Source organism: Microtus pennsylvanicus, chromosome 22 (assembly GCF_037038515.1).
Source record: "Microtus pennsylvanicus isolate mMicPen1 chromosome 22, mMicPen1.hap1, whole genome shotgun sequence".
In the NCBI taxonomy this organism is placed as follows: domain Eukaryota; kingdom Metazoa; phylum Chordata; class Mammalia; order Rodentia; family Cricetidae; genus Microtus; species Microtus pennsylvanicus.
The window spans coordinates 147,552-164,276 of record NC_134600.1 but is presented as its reverse complement, the minus strand read 5'-3'; the positions used below and the strand labels follow the sequence as shown (position 1 = coordinate 164,276).

General features: G+C 38.2%; 1 protein-coding gene across 7 annotated transcripts in view; it reads left to right on the top strand.

Annotated features, from left to right (window-relative positions):
* The window catches only part of Carf (calcium responsive transcription factor), a 36,405-nt gene extending 20,503 nt beyond the window's left edge, over positions 1-15,902 (top strand). For all 7 annotated transcript variants that reach the window (XM_075956121.1, XM_075956123.1, XM_075956119.1 and 4 more), the window contains 8 exons: positions 1,372-1,492; positions 3,795-3,938; positions 5,296-5,514; positions 8,150-8,312; positions 10,284-10,347; positions 10,636-10,751; positions 11,129-11,471; positions 14,447-15,902. In XM_075956121.1, the coding sequence (XP_075812236.1) occupies positions 1,372-1,492; positions 3,795-3,938; positions 5,296-5,514; positions 8,150-8,312; positions 10,284-10,347; positions 10,636-10,751; positions 11,129-11,471; positions 14,447-14,565 (1,289 nt within the window). In that variant the 3' untranslated portion in view covers positions 14,566-15,902. The remainder of the gene's footprint in view (positions 1-1,371; positions 1,493-3,794; positions 3,939-5,295; positions 5,515-8,149; positions 8,313-10,283; positions 10,348-10,635; positions 10,752-11,128; positions 11,472-14,446) is intronic.
* Positions 15,903-16,725: the final 823 nt, after the last annotated feature.

The window sequence follows — 16,725 nt, the reverse complement described above, 5'->3', positions numbered from 1 at the left end:
AAGAATTTAATTTTAATTGCTGGAAATGAATATTAAACTAAAAAGAAGACAGCAAATATAACTAATTTATGTCATAAAATTAGTTTTACTCTATGACACTGAATAAATAATACTTCATAAATAGAACTTTAAATTGCAAGTAGATCTATAGACAACATTACCTAATCAAAAGTAATTCTTTATAGTCTCACTAACAGAAATAAATCATCTCTCAGATAGATAGATGATAGATATATGGACAGACACATAAAATTTCATTGTTTAGAACAGATTCTACAGCCAAATAAGTTCCAGAAGCTTTGTTTTTTAAGGTTTTTAGGCTTCAGATTTACTCATAAAGAATTGATGTGCTAGGGGGAGAGGAGTGGGGGTGGGAAATGGGAGGCAGGGAGGAGGCGGAAATTTTTAATTAAAAAAAAAAGAGAAAAGAATTGATGTGCTGTGGGGGGCAGGGAGGTTTGGAGAGAAGGCTCAGAGAGAGGTTAAGAGCACTGGCTGTTCTTCCAGAGGTCCTGAGTTCAATTCCCAGCAACTACGTGGTGGCTCACAACCATCTATAATGAGATCTGGTGCCCTCTTTTGGTGTGTAGGCTGTATACATAATAAAAAATAAAAAAAAGAATTAATGTGCTGATTTTTACTTCTGTTGACAATGTTATAAACTTCTCTACATGCAATCCCTGGCTTAGTATTTCCAGACTTTAAAAAAATATCCATGTTAGGCCGGGCATAGTGGCATATACCTTTAATCCCAGCATTCAGAAGGCAGAGATAGGAATATCTCTGATTTTGAGGCCAGTCTGATTTATGTAGTAAGTTCCAGGACTACCAAGGCTATATAAAAACAAAACAAAACAAACAAACAAAAAACTCAGAAGTACTGGGCGCAACTTTATAATCCAGCACTCAGGGAAGCAGAGGTAGAAGGCTCTGTAGGAGTTCAAAGCCAGCCAAGGCTACTTAGTGGACCCTGTATCAAAAAAGAAAAAGAAAATTATGGGAATTTTCATATGTATCAAAAATAGAGGTAAGAGCTGGGCGGTGGTGGCGCACGCCTGTAATCCCAGCACTCGGGAGGCAGAGGCAGGCGGATCTCTGTGAGTTCGAGACCTGCCTGGTCTACAAAGGGAGTTCCAGGACAGGCTCCAAAGCTACAGAGAAACCCTGTCTCGAAAAACCAAAAAAAAAAAAAAAATAGAGGTAAGAATATAAAAACTGTCTGCATTTTTAGTAAGAAATACTGATGTTTTGCTCCATAAGATTATGTAATTAAGACTATAGATTTTGAAATTGCCACAACCAAGTTGTTAAAGATCTGTCTAGACTATATGAGCACCTAAATTACTGTCATTGGTTGGTTTTGGGCTACAGGTAGTCGAGCTGTGGTAATGGAGTGTCAGTATGGACCAAGGAGAAAAGGTTTCCAGTTACAGAGACTCAGTGAACAAGGAAGCAGGGCTTGTCATCTCTACAGAGCTACGTGCCCAGCCAGGTAAGCTATTTTATCTTACTTTATGTTTTTACATTGAAGTTTTAATTTTGAATAGCAAATAGAAGCATTTCTATTAAGTTTAAACAGTTCAGTTATGTAAGTTGTACGTTCTTTTTTCCACTACTGTTTTGTATCTTTCTCATTAAAGCTTCAACTCTCTTTTTAAAAGATTTTATTTATTTATTAAGTATACAATATTCTGCCTGCACGTATGTCCACGCCAGAGGAGGGCACCAAATATTACTATAGGTGGTTGTGAGCCACCATGTGGTTGCTGGGAGTTGAACTCAGGACCTCTGGAAGAGCAGCCAGCGCTCTTAACCTCTGAGCCATCTCTCCAGCCCAAAGCCTCAACTCTTAACAGTTTTTTTGTCTCATTTTACAAAGATTTTCTGTATATGAATGTGTATGAATATACACATATCCTCTTCTACCCTAAAAGGTCAGTAAAGCCTGCTAATATTTTCTTTCCTTAAACTGAGGTAATAGTATTCCCTCTTTTCTGCTGCCTGAAAAGACTATAGTGAATATTTATCTTAGTTAGGGTTTCTATGGCTATGAGGAGACACCATGACCATGGCAACTTTTTTATCTATCTATCTATCTATCTATCTATCTATCTATCTATCTATCTATCATCTATCTACCTACCTATACCTTCCTATCTATCTAATTTATTTATCTATATATTTATTTATTTGTTTGTTTGTTCATTTACTCATTTATTTTACATACAGTGTCCGGAGTGCACGAGGGCCCCAGATCTCATTACGGACAGCTGTGAGCCACCATGTGGGTGCTGGGAATTGAACTCAGGTCCTCTGGAAGACCATACAGTGCTCTTAACCTCTGAGCCATCTCTCCAACCTGACCATGGCAACTGTTACAAAGGAAAAACATTTAATTGGGTGATTTATAGTTCCGAGGTTCAGTCCATTATCATGGTGGGATGTGGCGGCATGCAGGCAGACGTAGTGCTGGAGAGGGAGCTGAGAGCCTACATCTTGCACAGATGACAAGAAGTAGTCTGAGACTGGGCATGACTTGAGTATATATGAGACCTCAAAGCAGGCTAGCTTCACACACACTGTGTGGCCAAGGGTGGCCTTGAATTTTTCATCCTCCTGCCTCTGCTTCTTTAATTCTGGGATTTACAGATGTTTACCAATATACCTAGTGACAAACTCTGTATTAGATCAAAACCACAATCAATAACCTCACTTCAGTTTATTAGTAGGATAAATAAGTATAATGGTAATTGTCAGGGAAAGGTTATAATTTTTAAAATGTTGACAAGGAAAAAAAAATGCTTCTGAGAGATTTTACCAATTTACACTCATATCAGAAATGTATAAGAGCCATAGTAATTTTTAGGCAGAGGACTAGGTTGTCATTGCTCTGGGTGAGAATAAAAAATATGAATCAATGAAGGATTTTTTCTTAATATTCTATACTCTCTTAGACATTGAAACTGTTCAAAATTATTAGTAAAATGAATAATGTTAAAGGCTGGGGGATAGGAAAGTGGTACAGGTAGCCCAGGTGTGTAGCTGTCCTGGAACTTGCTATGTAGATCAGGCTGGCCTCATAAAGATCCTCCTCTCTTTGATTAAAGGCATGCATCACCACGAGTGGCTTAATTTATGTGTTGTTGTTGGCCTGGCAGTGGTGCTCACCTTTAATCCCAGTACTGGGGGATTGAGCAGAGGCAGGTGGATTGCTGTGAGTTCAATGTCTTCCCAGTACACAGAATGAGTTCCAGGACAGCCAGAGATATGCAGAGAAACCCTGTCTTGAAAAAAAGAAAAAAATTTACACATCTTTGTTGTATGAATGAATTTAGGTAATGAGAGTTTCAAGGCGATCAGCCTGGAAGAAGATCCATAAAATAAACCAAATGCAAATTATGGCTTCCAGGACAGGGAAGGAGAAAAAGGTTAAAAAAAAGTCTAGCCGGGCGGTGGTGGCGCACGCCTTTAATCCCAGCACTCGGGAGGCAGAGGCAGGCGGATCTCTGTGAGTTCGAGACCAGCCTGGTCTACAAGAGCTAGTTCCAAGACAGGCTCCAAAACCACAGAGAAACCCTGTCTCGAAAAACCAAAAAAAAAAGTCTATATTTAGATATTTATACTCAGTTTGTGATCATTGTTGATTATCTAAGTATCATGCACTCAATATGACAGCTTTTGTAAGCTTCTGAATACTAAATTCAGTGTTCTCTAACTTTTCTTTTGAGTTCTTTATTGATGTTAGGTATTTCTTGAGATTATAATGAACAATTTCTTCTTTGTATTGCATAAAGGATTTACATTAAAAAGGTACAGAAATTCCCTGAATATAGAGTGCCTACAGACCCCCAGATGGACAGGAAGATGATCAGAGTGGAGCAGGAGAAAGCCTTCAGCATGCTGAAGAAGAACCTGGTGGATGCTGGGGGTGTTCTTCGGTATGACATTCAGACAGTATGTTTTCAATTGTTTCATCGAGGACTGGCTTTATAAGTTAGATACCTCACCAGTATTAAACTTATTTACTATTGTATATGTTATTAAGTTTATTACCTAAAAATTATGTATAACTCAAAGCATACGTTGTTGATTACTATGACAGGCATCTGTGAATTTTAAGCCCTAAGTAAAATTTTATTTTATGCTTCATGTTTTAGATAGAAGGAACTATAATATTTCTGGCTTACTGTTCTTTATTTGTTAATTCAGGTGAAGAATTTATTATTGCATGAGGTCAAATATAAGGAAAACTTTTATATGATCGTTTATAAAAATTTAAAAAATGAAGTCAATAATTAGGCCCTTCAATTTTTAAAATATGTAGCTCTAATATTTTTCTTTTAAAAATATCATTAGATTTTAAATTTTTATTTTGTGTTTAAGAGGTTTTCCTGGATGTATATATGTGCATCGTGTACATTTTGATGCCATGGAGGTCAGAAAAGGGCATTGGATCCCCTAGGACATGAGTTATAAATGGTTGTGAATCACCATGTGTGTGCTGGGAATCTGCAAGTATACCAAATACTCTTAACAACTGAGTTATCTCTCCAGCTCCATACTATACAACTTGCTCTCTTTTGTTTTTATCGGTTTATATCAAGCAGAAGTACAGGAGGTCAGTGGGATAGCTCAGTGAGTTCACTCTCCAGGGCCCACATGATAAAAGGCAAGAACTGACTCCTTCAAGTTGTTCTCTGACCTCTACATATGCATGCTGACACATAGATGTCCCCACATATACACATACACAAATAATAAATGTAAAAGACTATCCAAGTGCTTCACCAAAAGTTAAATCGCCTCTCTCTCTCTCTCTCTCTCCCTCCCTCCCTCCCTCCCTCCCTCCCCCCCCCCTCTCTCTCTCTGTGTGTGTGTGTGTGTGTGTATCATGTGCGTGCCTGGTACCTATGTAAATTGGAAAAGAGCTTTGGGTCCCTGGAGCTGGAGTTACAGATGGCTGTGAGCTACCATGTGGATCAGCAAGTGCTCTTAACTTCTGAGCAATCTCTCTACCCTCATATATGTGTAAATCCTTGCATTGCCTTAACATAGGGTCATAGTAAAAGTTTATGAAGTTACCTTTTTAATTGAGTATAAAGTCAATCTTAGAGGAGTTGAACATAAGACATTTTGAATTTTTTTCTACATAGCATAATCATATGTGATTTTTGTTTAAAAGATTATTCCCTTTCTTGATGCATATTAGCCTAAGTAATATGATTCCCACTTTTGTCTGAATTATCAAATTTTAATATTTAAATTTTAATAATTTCAAATGTTTTCTCTTATCAGATGGTATGTGCAGTTACCTACACAGCAAGCTCATCAGTATCATGAATTAGAGACTCGTGGCCTCTCTCTGTCACCTTCTCCTCTTGAAGAAGAGGAAACTGTAGTCAGAGATGAGAACTGTGCGTTGCCCTCACGTCTCCACCCGCAAGTAGCGCATAAGATTCAGGAATTAGTGTCTCAGGGAGTAGGACAAGTGTATGCAGTGAGGAAGCAGCTCAGGTACAGGAGAAGCAGCGTTTTCTTTTACACTGGTTGCCTAGGTGATACACTAAGCATTGATTTTCCAGGGCATATACATCTCATCTGTGAACATTGTTTTCAGCCAATGCTTGGCAAGCTTCATATGGTATTTCTTAATAAATTCTAAATGCTTATTTGAGACACTAAATCTTTGGCAGATTAGACTATTTCTACGTGATGAATTTATTTTATTTTACTAGCTAAGGTCTTCCTGGCCTTTAATTCACTTATATAGCCCAGGTTGGCTTCCAGTTTTCAGCAATCTCAGGTAACTAAGTGCTGGGATTACAGGTGTGAGTCACTATTCCTGAAATGAATTGAATTACATGATACATATTTTTGACATAAAAATGTGTAGAATCAGAAAATTAAAAACCTAGATTAAAGTAATTATTTTAGATTATTTGAAATTAAATAGAATTTTATTGTAATGGGGAATGAATATGATCAAAATAGAATATATACATGTATGATGTTCTCAAAAATTAAAATATTTGATTTTTAAAAAGATAAGTTAAACTATTTACTATAACTGTGTTATATTCGATTATAAATATGTTATGTATCACAACAACATTAATTAAGTATCTTGAGTACCATTAAAGATACGTCAAAATACTACAAATACAAGTTCCATTAGGCTGGAGGTGATGGCACACACCTTTAATCCCAGCACTCAGGAAGCAGAAGCAAGTGGATCTCTATGAGTTCAAGGCCAGCTTGGTCTTCAGAGCTAGTTCTAGGACAGCCATGGCTACACAGAGAAACCCTGTCTTGAAAAAAGAAAGAAAAGGCTTTTCATTAGATGAATAACTATCCAGATAAACTACAATGATAATTATTGTAATAAGGTGATTGATATATGTATATCACATATTCTGCCAAACCTTTAACTATATCATTTTACACATGAAAAAATAGAAATTAAAAATTGCTAAGTAATTGCCTTGGAAGACAGTGTCAGAACTGAAACCTGGATCTGGCTCTATAGCCTGTGTGTAATGTTATGATACTTTGTTCCTTTTGTTTACTGTGTACTGAAATCTGAATAAGAAAATGAGAATTATAAGAATTAGTTTTTGTTTGTTTGAGATTGGGTCTCACTGTATAGCCCTGGCTAAGTTGGAACTCACTATGTAGACCAGGTGTCATAGAGATCTATTGGCCTCTGCATCCTGAGTGCTGGGATTCAAAGTGTGCACAGCTACAGTGAGCAGACACCATATAATCTTTCTGTTTTCAGAAATAAACATTTGTTTTCATTGAGTTGCCTACAGAACAAAGCCAAAATTTAGTAAAGCCATCCACTATTTACTAAAATTTGGCTTATTCTACTTATTTCAAATTTTTACAATTCTTATTCTACTTATTTAAAAAGAGGTTCAATGAGAAAAAAGCAATAAATCTCTGCAGGTCTAATAAATGTAATATATAAAGCACAAATGTATTAAACATGTAATTGTGTAGCAATGCTACTTTTCTTACACTATCTTGCCTTCCGAAATCTCATTGTCTCACAATATTCGAACCATCAAGTTTCATGTAGTATTAATTGGTACCTTTAGAAGCAGTGTAACATGATGCTTACATATACAAATTGGAAATAGGTCCGTGTTTTCTTACTTATTAAACAGGTATTAATTCAGGGCAACTTCAACTTGTGCAGCCTTCAACTCCCTCATCTGTAAGGTGGAATTGATTCTTGCACCGGGTCACATGGTCACAGTAATAGTTGAAGGAAATACCTGTAGTGTGTTCAGAATTGTGTCTGATATGGTAAGCACTTAAAAACATTATAATGTTCAAATTGAGGATTGTGGTCCAAGTTTAATTCATAAAAATGTCCAAGCTCAGTTGGATGGTGGTGGCACACACTTTTAATCCCAGTGCTTGGAAGGCAGAGGCTGGTGCATCTCTGTGAGTTTGAGCCAGCCTGATTTACAGAGTGAGTTCCAGGACAGCCAGTGCTGTTTACACAGAGAAACCTTGTCTTGAAACAAGCAAACAAACAAAATAAAATGTTAAAGCTCTGTAATAGTGTGATTTGAACCAATTAAAATAGCACCTTTTGCTGGGTGGCGGTGGTGTAAGCTTTTAAATCCTAGCACTTGGAAGGCTACAGAGAAACTACAGAGAAACCCTGTCTTGAAAAACAAAACAAAACAAAAAACCAAACAAACAAAAAATAGCATCTTTCTTTAACCTTTGGTTTGTTTGTTCTTTTCGTTTCTTTCCTTTTCCTTTCTTTTCTTTCCTTTCCTTTCCTTTTTTTTTCTTTTGAGATAGGATTTCTCTCTGTAGTTTTAGAGCCTGTCCTGGAACTCGCTCTGTAGACCAGGCTGACCTCGAACTCACAGAGATCCGCCTGCCTCTGCCTCCTGAGTGCTGGGATTAAAGGCGTGGGCTACCACCACCTGGCAAATTCTATGTTTTAATGAATAGAAAGAAATCTAAAGTGGCTAATATTTTATTATTTACAGAATTATTTACGTACATATGAATTATTTATAGAAATATGAATCATACTTTATAAAAGCTTATATTGAAAGAGAAACTTTCAGTCAGTCTTTAAGTGCATCATTACAGTGATATTTTTATTTTATATCCTCCACAGAAAATTTGTGGAAAGAGAGCTGTTCAAACCTGATGAGGTACCTGAAAGACATAATTTGTCCTTTTTTCCAACTGTAAATGATATAAAAAATCATATCCATGAGGTACGGAAATCCTTGAGGACGGGAGATATGGTATCTAATCCAGAGATTATTCCAGCAACGGTACGATCACACCCACTTCTTTGTTTCATTAGAGTCTTTTTCAGCTCCCATTAATGCATTAGCAAGTCTCTAGTTCTGGTAATACTTAATAGAAAAGGCTACTGTTACACCATCTCAATTGCTATGATTTAAGGAAATACATTAGGTAATTTTCTAAAATATGAATTCCACAAGCTCTCAGATAATGACTTAACTGCATATTTCTTACTACCCTCACAAGGAACAGAAACAACAGTAGATTTCCAAATCTAAGTATAACAGAGAAGAATCAATATTTTTTCTTTATGAGAACTACTTCTTTTTCAGTTTACAGACATTTATTGAGCACATACTGAGTATATCCCTTGCTCATTTTAAAAAATAGATGGTCAAGGTCAAGTAGTTCAGTTTCAGGTGCACAAAGTGAGCTCTCCATGCCATATATGGATATCAGTGTTTACCTCATATTTTATGTCATCATTTCTCTGTCAATATTAGTAATTTCTGAGATATTTTTACCATAGTTATCCAGAAATTAGTTATTACAGTAGAAGTAGTGACTACTAATTTAGGAATTAAAATCTGAGTAGCTTTAACTTTTGCCTTCTTGACTTTTTACTTTCCAAGTTTTACTATCTGAACATTTTTGAATTGTACTTATTTCTTATGTATGTGGATGTTTTGCTTGCATGCCTGGGTCCCATGGAGGCCAGAAGAGGGTGTCGGATTCCCTGAACGTGTGGTAATAGGTGGTTGTGAGTCATCATGATGGGCTCTGGGAATCAAACCTAGGTCTTCTGGAAGATCAGCTGGTGCTTCACTGCCGGGCATCTCTTCAGTCCTAGTACTTGGATATTTCAAATGCTAGACCTGCTGGGATGGTTTCTCTTTGTTTATTGTGTATCTAAACTTATTATTATTCTACCAAATTCAAGAAATAAAATATTTTCTTTCTACACTTCCTATCCAAATTGCTGATATCTGAGTTCATAGACCCTAACATATGGGACATACTTGCACTTTGAGAATGTAAACAAGTAGAGAGTGATTACAGGAAAAAAACACCAGTGTAGTGAAAATAAAACAGGGAGCTGGGGGAGAGCTCATTCTGTAAAGTGCTTGCTGCACAAACATGCTGGTCTAAGTGGGATCCCCTAGGACTCACATAAAAATGCTGAGCGTGGTAGACGTGAACTCCCAGTCCCAAGTGCTGGGGTTGGGGGCAGGATGGGACTAGCTGTGTAATTGGTGAGCTCCAGGCCAATAAAAGACAGACTTAGTGCTGTCCTCTGGATCCACAGTGAGAGAGAGGGAGGAACGGAGGGAGGGAGAGTAAAAAAAGAAAATAGAGGGCTGTAGAGTTGGCTCAGAGGTTAGGAGTGCTGGCTGTTCTTCCAGAGGTCCTGAGTTCAATTCCCAACAACCACATGGTGGCTCACAACCATCTAAAATGAGATCTGGTTCCTTCTTCTGAAGGCAGAACATTGTATGCATAATAAATAAATACATCCTAAAAAGAAAGAAAGAAAAGAAAGAAAGCAGACTGAGAAAGCCATAAAGAGCAAGCCAGTAAGTATCACTCTTCTGTGGCCTCTACATCAGCTCCTGCTTAAAAGAAAAAGGAAAATAGAGTTGGCTAGATAATTCAGTAGGTAACAGTGCTTGCCATTTCCAGAAGTTGTCCTCTGCTTTCCACATGTGTGTACACGAGACACAAAATAAGTAAAAGAGGCCGGGCGGTGGTGGTGCATGCCTTTAATCCCAGCACTCGGGAGGCAGAGGCAGGTGGATCTCTGTGAGTTTGAGGCCAGCCTGGTCTACAAGAGCTAGTTCCAGGACAGGCTCCAAAACCACAGAGAAACCCTGTCTCGAAAAACAAAAAAACAAACAAAAAAAAAAGTAAAAGAGTGTATATGATGGTTGTATTAATGTCTTAAGATTATTTTCAGTATAACTCCGTTGCTTTTGCTGAAACAAATGTTCTCACTTCAGCTCCAGTGGACTACAGATAGCGGGAATATTCTCAGAGAGACTGTAACAGTTACATTTGCAGAAGGTAGGTTGTTTCTGGATATTTTTTATAACATAGAAATCAATTGGTGTTATATCTGGAAAGAAGTTAACTATCTCATATAATCATTAAAAAAAAAATCTCTGCATGCTCCTGTGTCCCGGTGTGTGTGTGTGTGCTGCCGGTCCTCCTCCGTGCACTGCCAGAGTTCAGGGATATATGTGTTTGCTACCTTGCCTAGCTTACTGATGATTTTTTGAAGTCCTCGATTCTGATAGTAATGATTGTTATAAAATTCAAGAGAAATAACTGTACATCTCCTGTTGAACTCAGGAAATTCACTGGGAGAACCAGTTACCAGCAAAGTGGGGGCGAGTAGGTCCCCAGAGCCGTTCCGCTTGCTCTCCCCACTTCCTTCATTTCAGCCCAAAATCTCTTCACACTTACAGGTAGGCACCCATTAAATGCTAAGTTTAATCTTATTCTTCTTTCATGATTCCTCTTTTAAGGACTTCAGAGAATTGCTGTAAAATTACAATAATGGCCATATATTTCTTTATTATTAATCTCGAATCCTTTATGCCTTGATTGAAGGTGATAATTCGGGTATTATGTTCTGAAAAGTTTGAGGGAGACTCTGACTGCAGTACAGTTTGCTGTATTGCTTTTCCTTGGTCCTTGTTTCTGTCTTCATGCAGTGTTTGTTATTAACTACATACCTATTATCTTGTGTTCCAATTATTTTTTTTGTTGTCAAAGAATATCCATGAGTATGTCATATTCAGTAAATCCAAACATTGTGATATAACTCTTTTCTCTTTGGAAGGGTTTGAAGTTACAGCCAAGACTCTCCTCTCTTGATGGATCCCAAGCTCTGGTATCAGAAAATGGTCACCCTTCCTCCGGTCCTTCAGGACTTCTGGATACAGCAGGAAATGCTGTAGTGAATAATCATTCTCTACTGCTTGGTCAGAGTCAGAACCTTCGAACAGACACATGCCTAACGCAAAACAGCAGCGCTGCCTCTGCTGTGGGAAACCTCCCAGAGTCAGTTCAAAATCTTGAAATGGGTCCGCTGGTGGAAGCTGAAGATGTTGAGGATACAGGGAATCTGGACGGAAGTGTAAATAGGATTCTGTTGGGAGATGTGCAGACCGTTCCAGCTCTGAGTAAGTGACCGTCAGTTTACAGTTGCCTGGTATCACCCCACCAAACAACGGAAAAAGCATTCATTTCTACCCAGTGGGCTTATAATATTGTAAAGTTCAAATAAAATTATGAGAGGAAGATATTTCATTAACCTAATATTTTTTCTTATTATGTCTAATTATTTAATCCCAGTGAAATTATTCATTGTCTATCCCAGCACTTTAAAGGCTTAGGCAGAAAGATTGCAAGTTCAAGGCCAGCCTGGTCTACAAAACAAGTTCTATATCAGCCTGAGCAACTTATCAAGACCCTGTCTCAAAATAAAAAGAGAGCTGGGTGGCAGAGTAATTTATTGCTTAGCAGGTCCTAAGAACTGGGTTCAGTCGCCAGTGCAGACAGGAAAAGAAGGAAAGAGGAAACTATTCATTTTGAATAATTTTTTTAAATTTTTATTTATTTATTTTTTGAAACAGAGTCTCACTGGCTGTCCTGGAACTCACTATATAGACCAGGCTGGCCTCAAACTCATGTGACCACCATGCTTAGCTGGATTTATTTAATTTATTTTGCATAGAAGGGTTTTGCCTGTGTGTATGGTATGTATGTGCAGAACATGTGTTCCTAGTGCCCAGGGACCTAGGGCAGAAGAAGGCCTTGGTTATCCTGGAACTGGAGCTTCCCGATGATCCTGGTTGTGGATCATCATATGGGTGCTAGGAACCGAGCCCAGGTGCTCTAACCTCTGAGCTATTTCCCTAGCCTCATAGCTCGTTTCTTGATTATCTGCTTTTCCATGGAAAGTCTATGGTGATGTAAAACTAGCAAAATTATTTTAGAATACATAAAATGTGTTAGAATGCATAGAAGGTACTAGAAGCAAGTCATGTAAGGAAAACTACTTTAGGGCAAAGATTATGGAGAGATGACTCAGAGGTTAAGAGCAGTGTCTGTTCTTCCAGAGGTCCTGAGTTCGATTCCCAGCAATCACATGATGGCTCACCACCATCTGTAATGAGATCTGGTACCCCCTCTGGCCTGTAGGCAGGCATGCAGGCAGAACACTGTATATAACATAAATAAATAACATTGATAAATGTACATAGAAAGGATGGGAGTAAGTAGCCAATAAAGAGTTAGTAATAAGAAGTTGGGTTATACACTTAAATATTGAGTTTTGTGGACATTTACAAAAAAATCAGTAAGATTTGAGCACATGAGTTTGTTTGAAGACCTTGTTATCTTTTGTTGTTGCTAACCCAGTTGTCATAGTGATAAAGCGTGTTCGCTCCCACCTGACCTCACCACATTACTTTCACACAGCTTCTATGGGAAGAGATCAGTATGCATTTTACTTTGAAGTATAAGCATCTTCACGGAAATTATCCTTACAACATGTATTTGCTCTATCACCATTCTTTTGGTAAATACAACTGAATAGCTTCTTTTAGAAAGGGTTACAGCCTTTTAAATTTATAGGGAAACACAGTTGTATGAAATTCACAGAAACCTTTTATAACTACAGAGTAACATTACAGATGAGGAGAAAAATGAGTATATGAAAATATATTGTCATAACACCATGCGAAAGTTAGCTGTATTCTCATTCTACAGATAGAGAAACCAAGGCTCAGGGAAGTTAATTGCCTAGTGCTCACATTTAGTCAGTGATAGAGGAGAGGACTAAGCCCAACTATTTTAATCCTTACCTCTAAGGTTTGCTTTCTCCCTCTGTGTTGTCACATAGGATTTCAGGGAGCATTAATCCAAACTGCTTTCAAAGAAACCCCTTTTAATCCAAATTTGTATGATTTATCTAGTGAGGTCGTAATCTGGGGGGTTATTTCACCAGGATTGTGGGGTCCTCTTTCCTTCTTGGCTCGTTGGCTGTCAGGCTGAGAGGGGAAAGAGGTAAAGGGTGTGACAGGAAGGTTTGTAGGCAGTCCATGAAAAGTGGATGGAAGGAAGGGAGCATCCATGACACAGACATCGGTGAGAGAGTACAAGGAATATGTAGGACTGGGGAGCCTGGGGACAAACCCTATCAGAAGGCTTATCCTGGGGCAGAATAGCACATCTCTCCTATAGCAGAGCCCCTAGCACGAGTCTTCTGAGCAGATAAGGTCAGTCCCCCAGACCAGGGACATTCCCCAGACAAAGGCAGGTAGAGAGCTGGAAGCTCTGCTGGTGGGAGGGAGCTCCATGCTGCCCAGCTAATGAGAAGCTGCCAGGCCATGGCAGACTGCGACCTCTAACTAGCCAGCAATGTATTCCTCCAGGATGTGAGCCGTTGGGGTCCCCATGTTGCTGACTGAACTGCAGTATAAAGTCCAGTATACCTCTAACAATATGCATGTGGCCAGCATATCAGTAAGCAGGTCGCAGTCTAAGAGCAACTGAGCAGAGGTTCTTGATAGAGAATGATGATCCGAGGCCAGGTGTGGTGGTGCCTGCCTTTAATCCCAGCACTTGGTCTCTAGGTTCAAGGCCAGCATGGTCTACATAATGAGAACCTGTCCCCAAAACAAAAGAACAAGTGAAGATGCATTGTATTGGCCAGTTGACAGTGTTCCAACTGGTGTGCCGGCTCTCCATTCATGTCGTTGTAAGCACGGCGGAGGGTGCTCAGGTGTTCTGAAGTGCTCACACAGCTGAGACAGGGCCATCATTTTAAGATGTGCTGCTGTGTTTTCTAATATGCCAAATATTTTTTTTCAATTTTACCATGACCCTTTTCTAAACTGTGGTTTATTTGAGTTTATTCTAGGTTCAGATTGTTTTTATTTTTTAAAGATAAAGTCTCATGTATACCTGGTCAACCTTAAACTGGCTGTGTTACTAAGGATGATCTTGAATTCCTGATCCTCTGCTTTCAACACTCCAGTGCTGGCATTACAGGCGTACACCATCATGTCTGGCTTTAATTTGTATACTTTTTAAAGAGACCACAGTGTAATAAAATATACTAACCCTTTGTGTCTTTTGTTTGGTTTTAAAGTTAAAGAAAGTCTAGAAGATACTCTGTCTGTGAACCAAGTTAAACAAGAATCCAAAGAGTCGACACTGTCTATAGGATCACAAACTTTTCTGGACTGTAAAAAATCATCTGCTACATAAAATGCTTAAAGCTTTTCAAATTCTACAGCTCTGGTTCTGATGTCTTAAAAGGTGAAGATTGACGGGCATGGCATGTCAATCATTGGACCAGAACACAGTGATGAGCAGCTTTGACTTAAAACTTGAATATTTGTTGTCAATTCCATATTTGTATTTCTCTCAAAAAGTATCTTGCTTTATTTTGTATTCATATTTTTTTTTAATTATCCAGTAAGACAAGTGTTAAAAGATCATCTGAACTTCACAGTAATTTAGTGTGAACACAAATAGTTATCTCACTCCTGGAAATACCTAGTATTGGTTCTTATAAGACAAAAAAGGCCAACAGTCAGAGTGTGTGAGTGTGTGGGGCATGTGTTGTGTGCTCAGAAATTTAAAATTGTGTGGAGAGTTTCGATTAGCTAACAGGTAAGAGAATTTGTTATGTGTCTTATTTGAAAAGATAGAGCAATAGACTTATATGAAAGCACAGAGCTGCCAGTCACATTCCTATAGATTTGCAAAGTGGCCCCCAGCCACCAATCACATTCCTATACATTTGCATAGTAGCTGACAGACACCAGTCACATCCCTGTAGATTTGCATAGTAGCACACAGCCACCAATCACATCCCTGTAGATTAGCATAGTAGCACACAGCCACCAATCACACTTCTGTAGATTTGCATAGTAGCACACAGCCACCAATCACATTCCTAGAGATTGTGTAAAAAATCATTTGCCTTCTAAACGCCTGTATAGTCGCAGCATGCCAGTGCTGGCCAGTTCCCATGTTCAAGTGTTTAATTCTCTCTAAATGTACCAGATCTTAAAAACAAGTATAAAAATTTCAGTATCTGTATTTGGCATTCCCTTAACAACTCCACAGCAGAGTTTGGCAAGCGTTCCTTGGATCATGTGTTACAAGGTGTGGCATCTGCAGTAGTAGGCTGGACATTTAAAATAAGCAGTTAGAAACTCACAATCACAGGCTGGCTTGTTTGAAACCTGCAAGCAGACTTGTATATACAGCAGTAAATTACTGATAAACAGCCACAACACACTTCCTCAGTATTCATTTTCTGTTAGCAGCTAGTGTGCTTAAATCTTAACATCTTACGCAAACTGAATGTTTCCTAGCCACCACAGAAGTGCTAGGAACATAAGCTTTGGGGCCCACCAGTGTGTGCTTCCTCTTCTTTATATCCTGTCAGACTATGACTTCATCAGTGAGTATGAGACTGTTTTCTTTATAACAGGTTTGTAAAGAGATTTCAAAATGTGTGTATATATTGTAACCTAATGTACAGTGCTCTTGTAATAATGTAATTTTTCATTAAAAATTCTGTTTTTTTCTTATGTGTTAGTTTTTGAAAATATTCTTCTCCTAGAGATAATGAAAATTTTGTTCATCTTAAATAAGATGCTGATAAGTGCTTTAGTACCTGAGAATTTTAAAGAGAGATTTATGTCAGTTTGAAGCCTGATAGTTTTTAAGGATTAACTGCCATCAGCATATATGTATATGCTACATATGTATATATATGTATATGCTAGTAGATATATCTGTATCTATGAATATGTATATCTATGTATATACTAGTAGATATATCTGTACCTATCTATGAATGTGTATATCTACATATATGCTAGTAGATATATCTATATCTATTTATGAATATGTATATCTACGTATATACTAGTAGATATATCTGTATCTATCTATGGATATGTATATCTACATATAGACTAGTAGATATATCTATCTATTTATGAATGTGTATATCTACGTATATGCTAGTAGGTATATCTATATCTGTCTATTTATGAAATGACTTGGTGGGTAAAGGTTCAACTGTGATGTCCTGAGTTCAATCCCCCCAAATAGATGTAAAAGTGGAAGAAAGCAAGCCAACTCCACAGTGTTGTCCTATGACCTCCACACATACATCCCACACAATAATAATTTACAAACAAAAATTTAAAGGCTAGCTGTGGACTCAGCAGGTAACTCCACTTGCCATTAAGCCTGATCACACTGATTTAGATTCTTTGACCCAGGAGGGAGAGTACTGACTGCTTCTGGTTGTTCTCTGAGCACCTCTAGCCATGCAGGAGGGGTCAGGGGTCTAGGCCCTGGTATGGAGGGCCTAGAGAGTGGGGTGTCCTGCCTAGTGGGTAG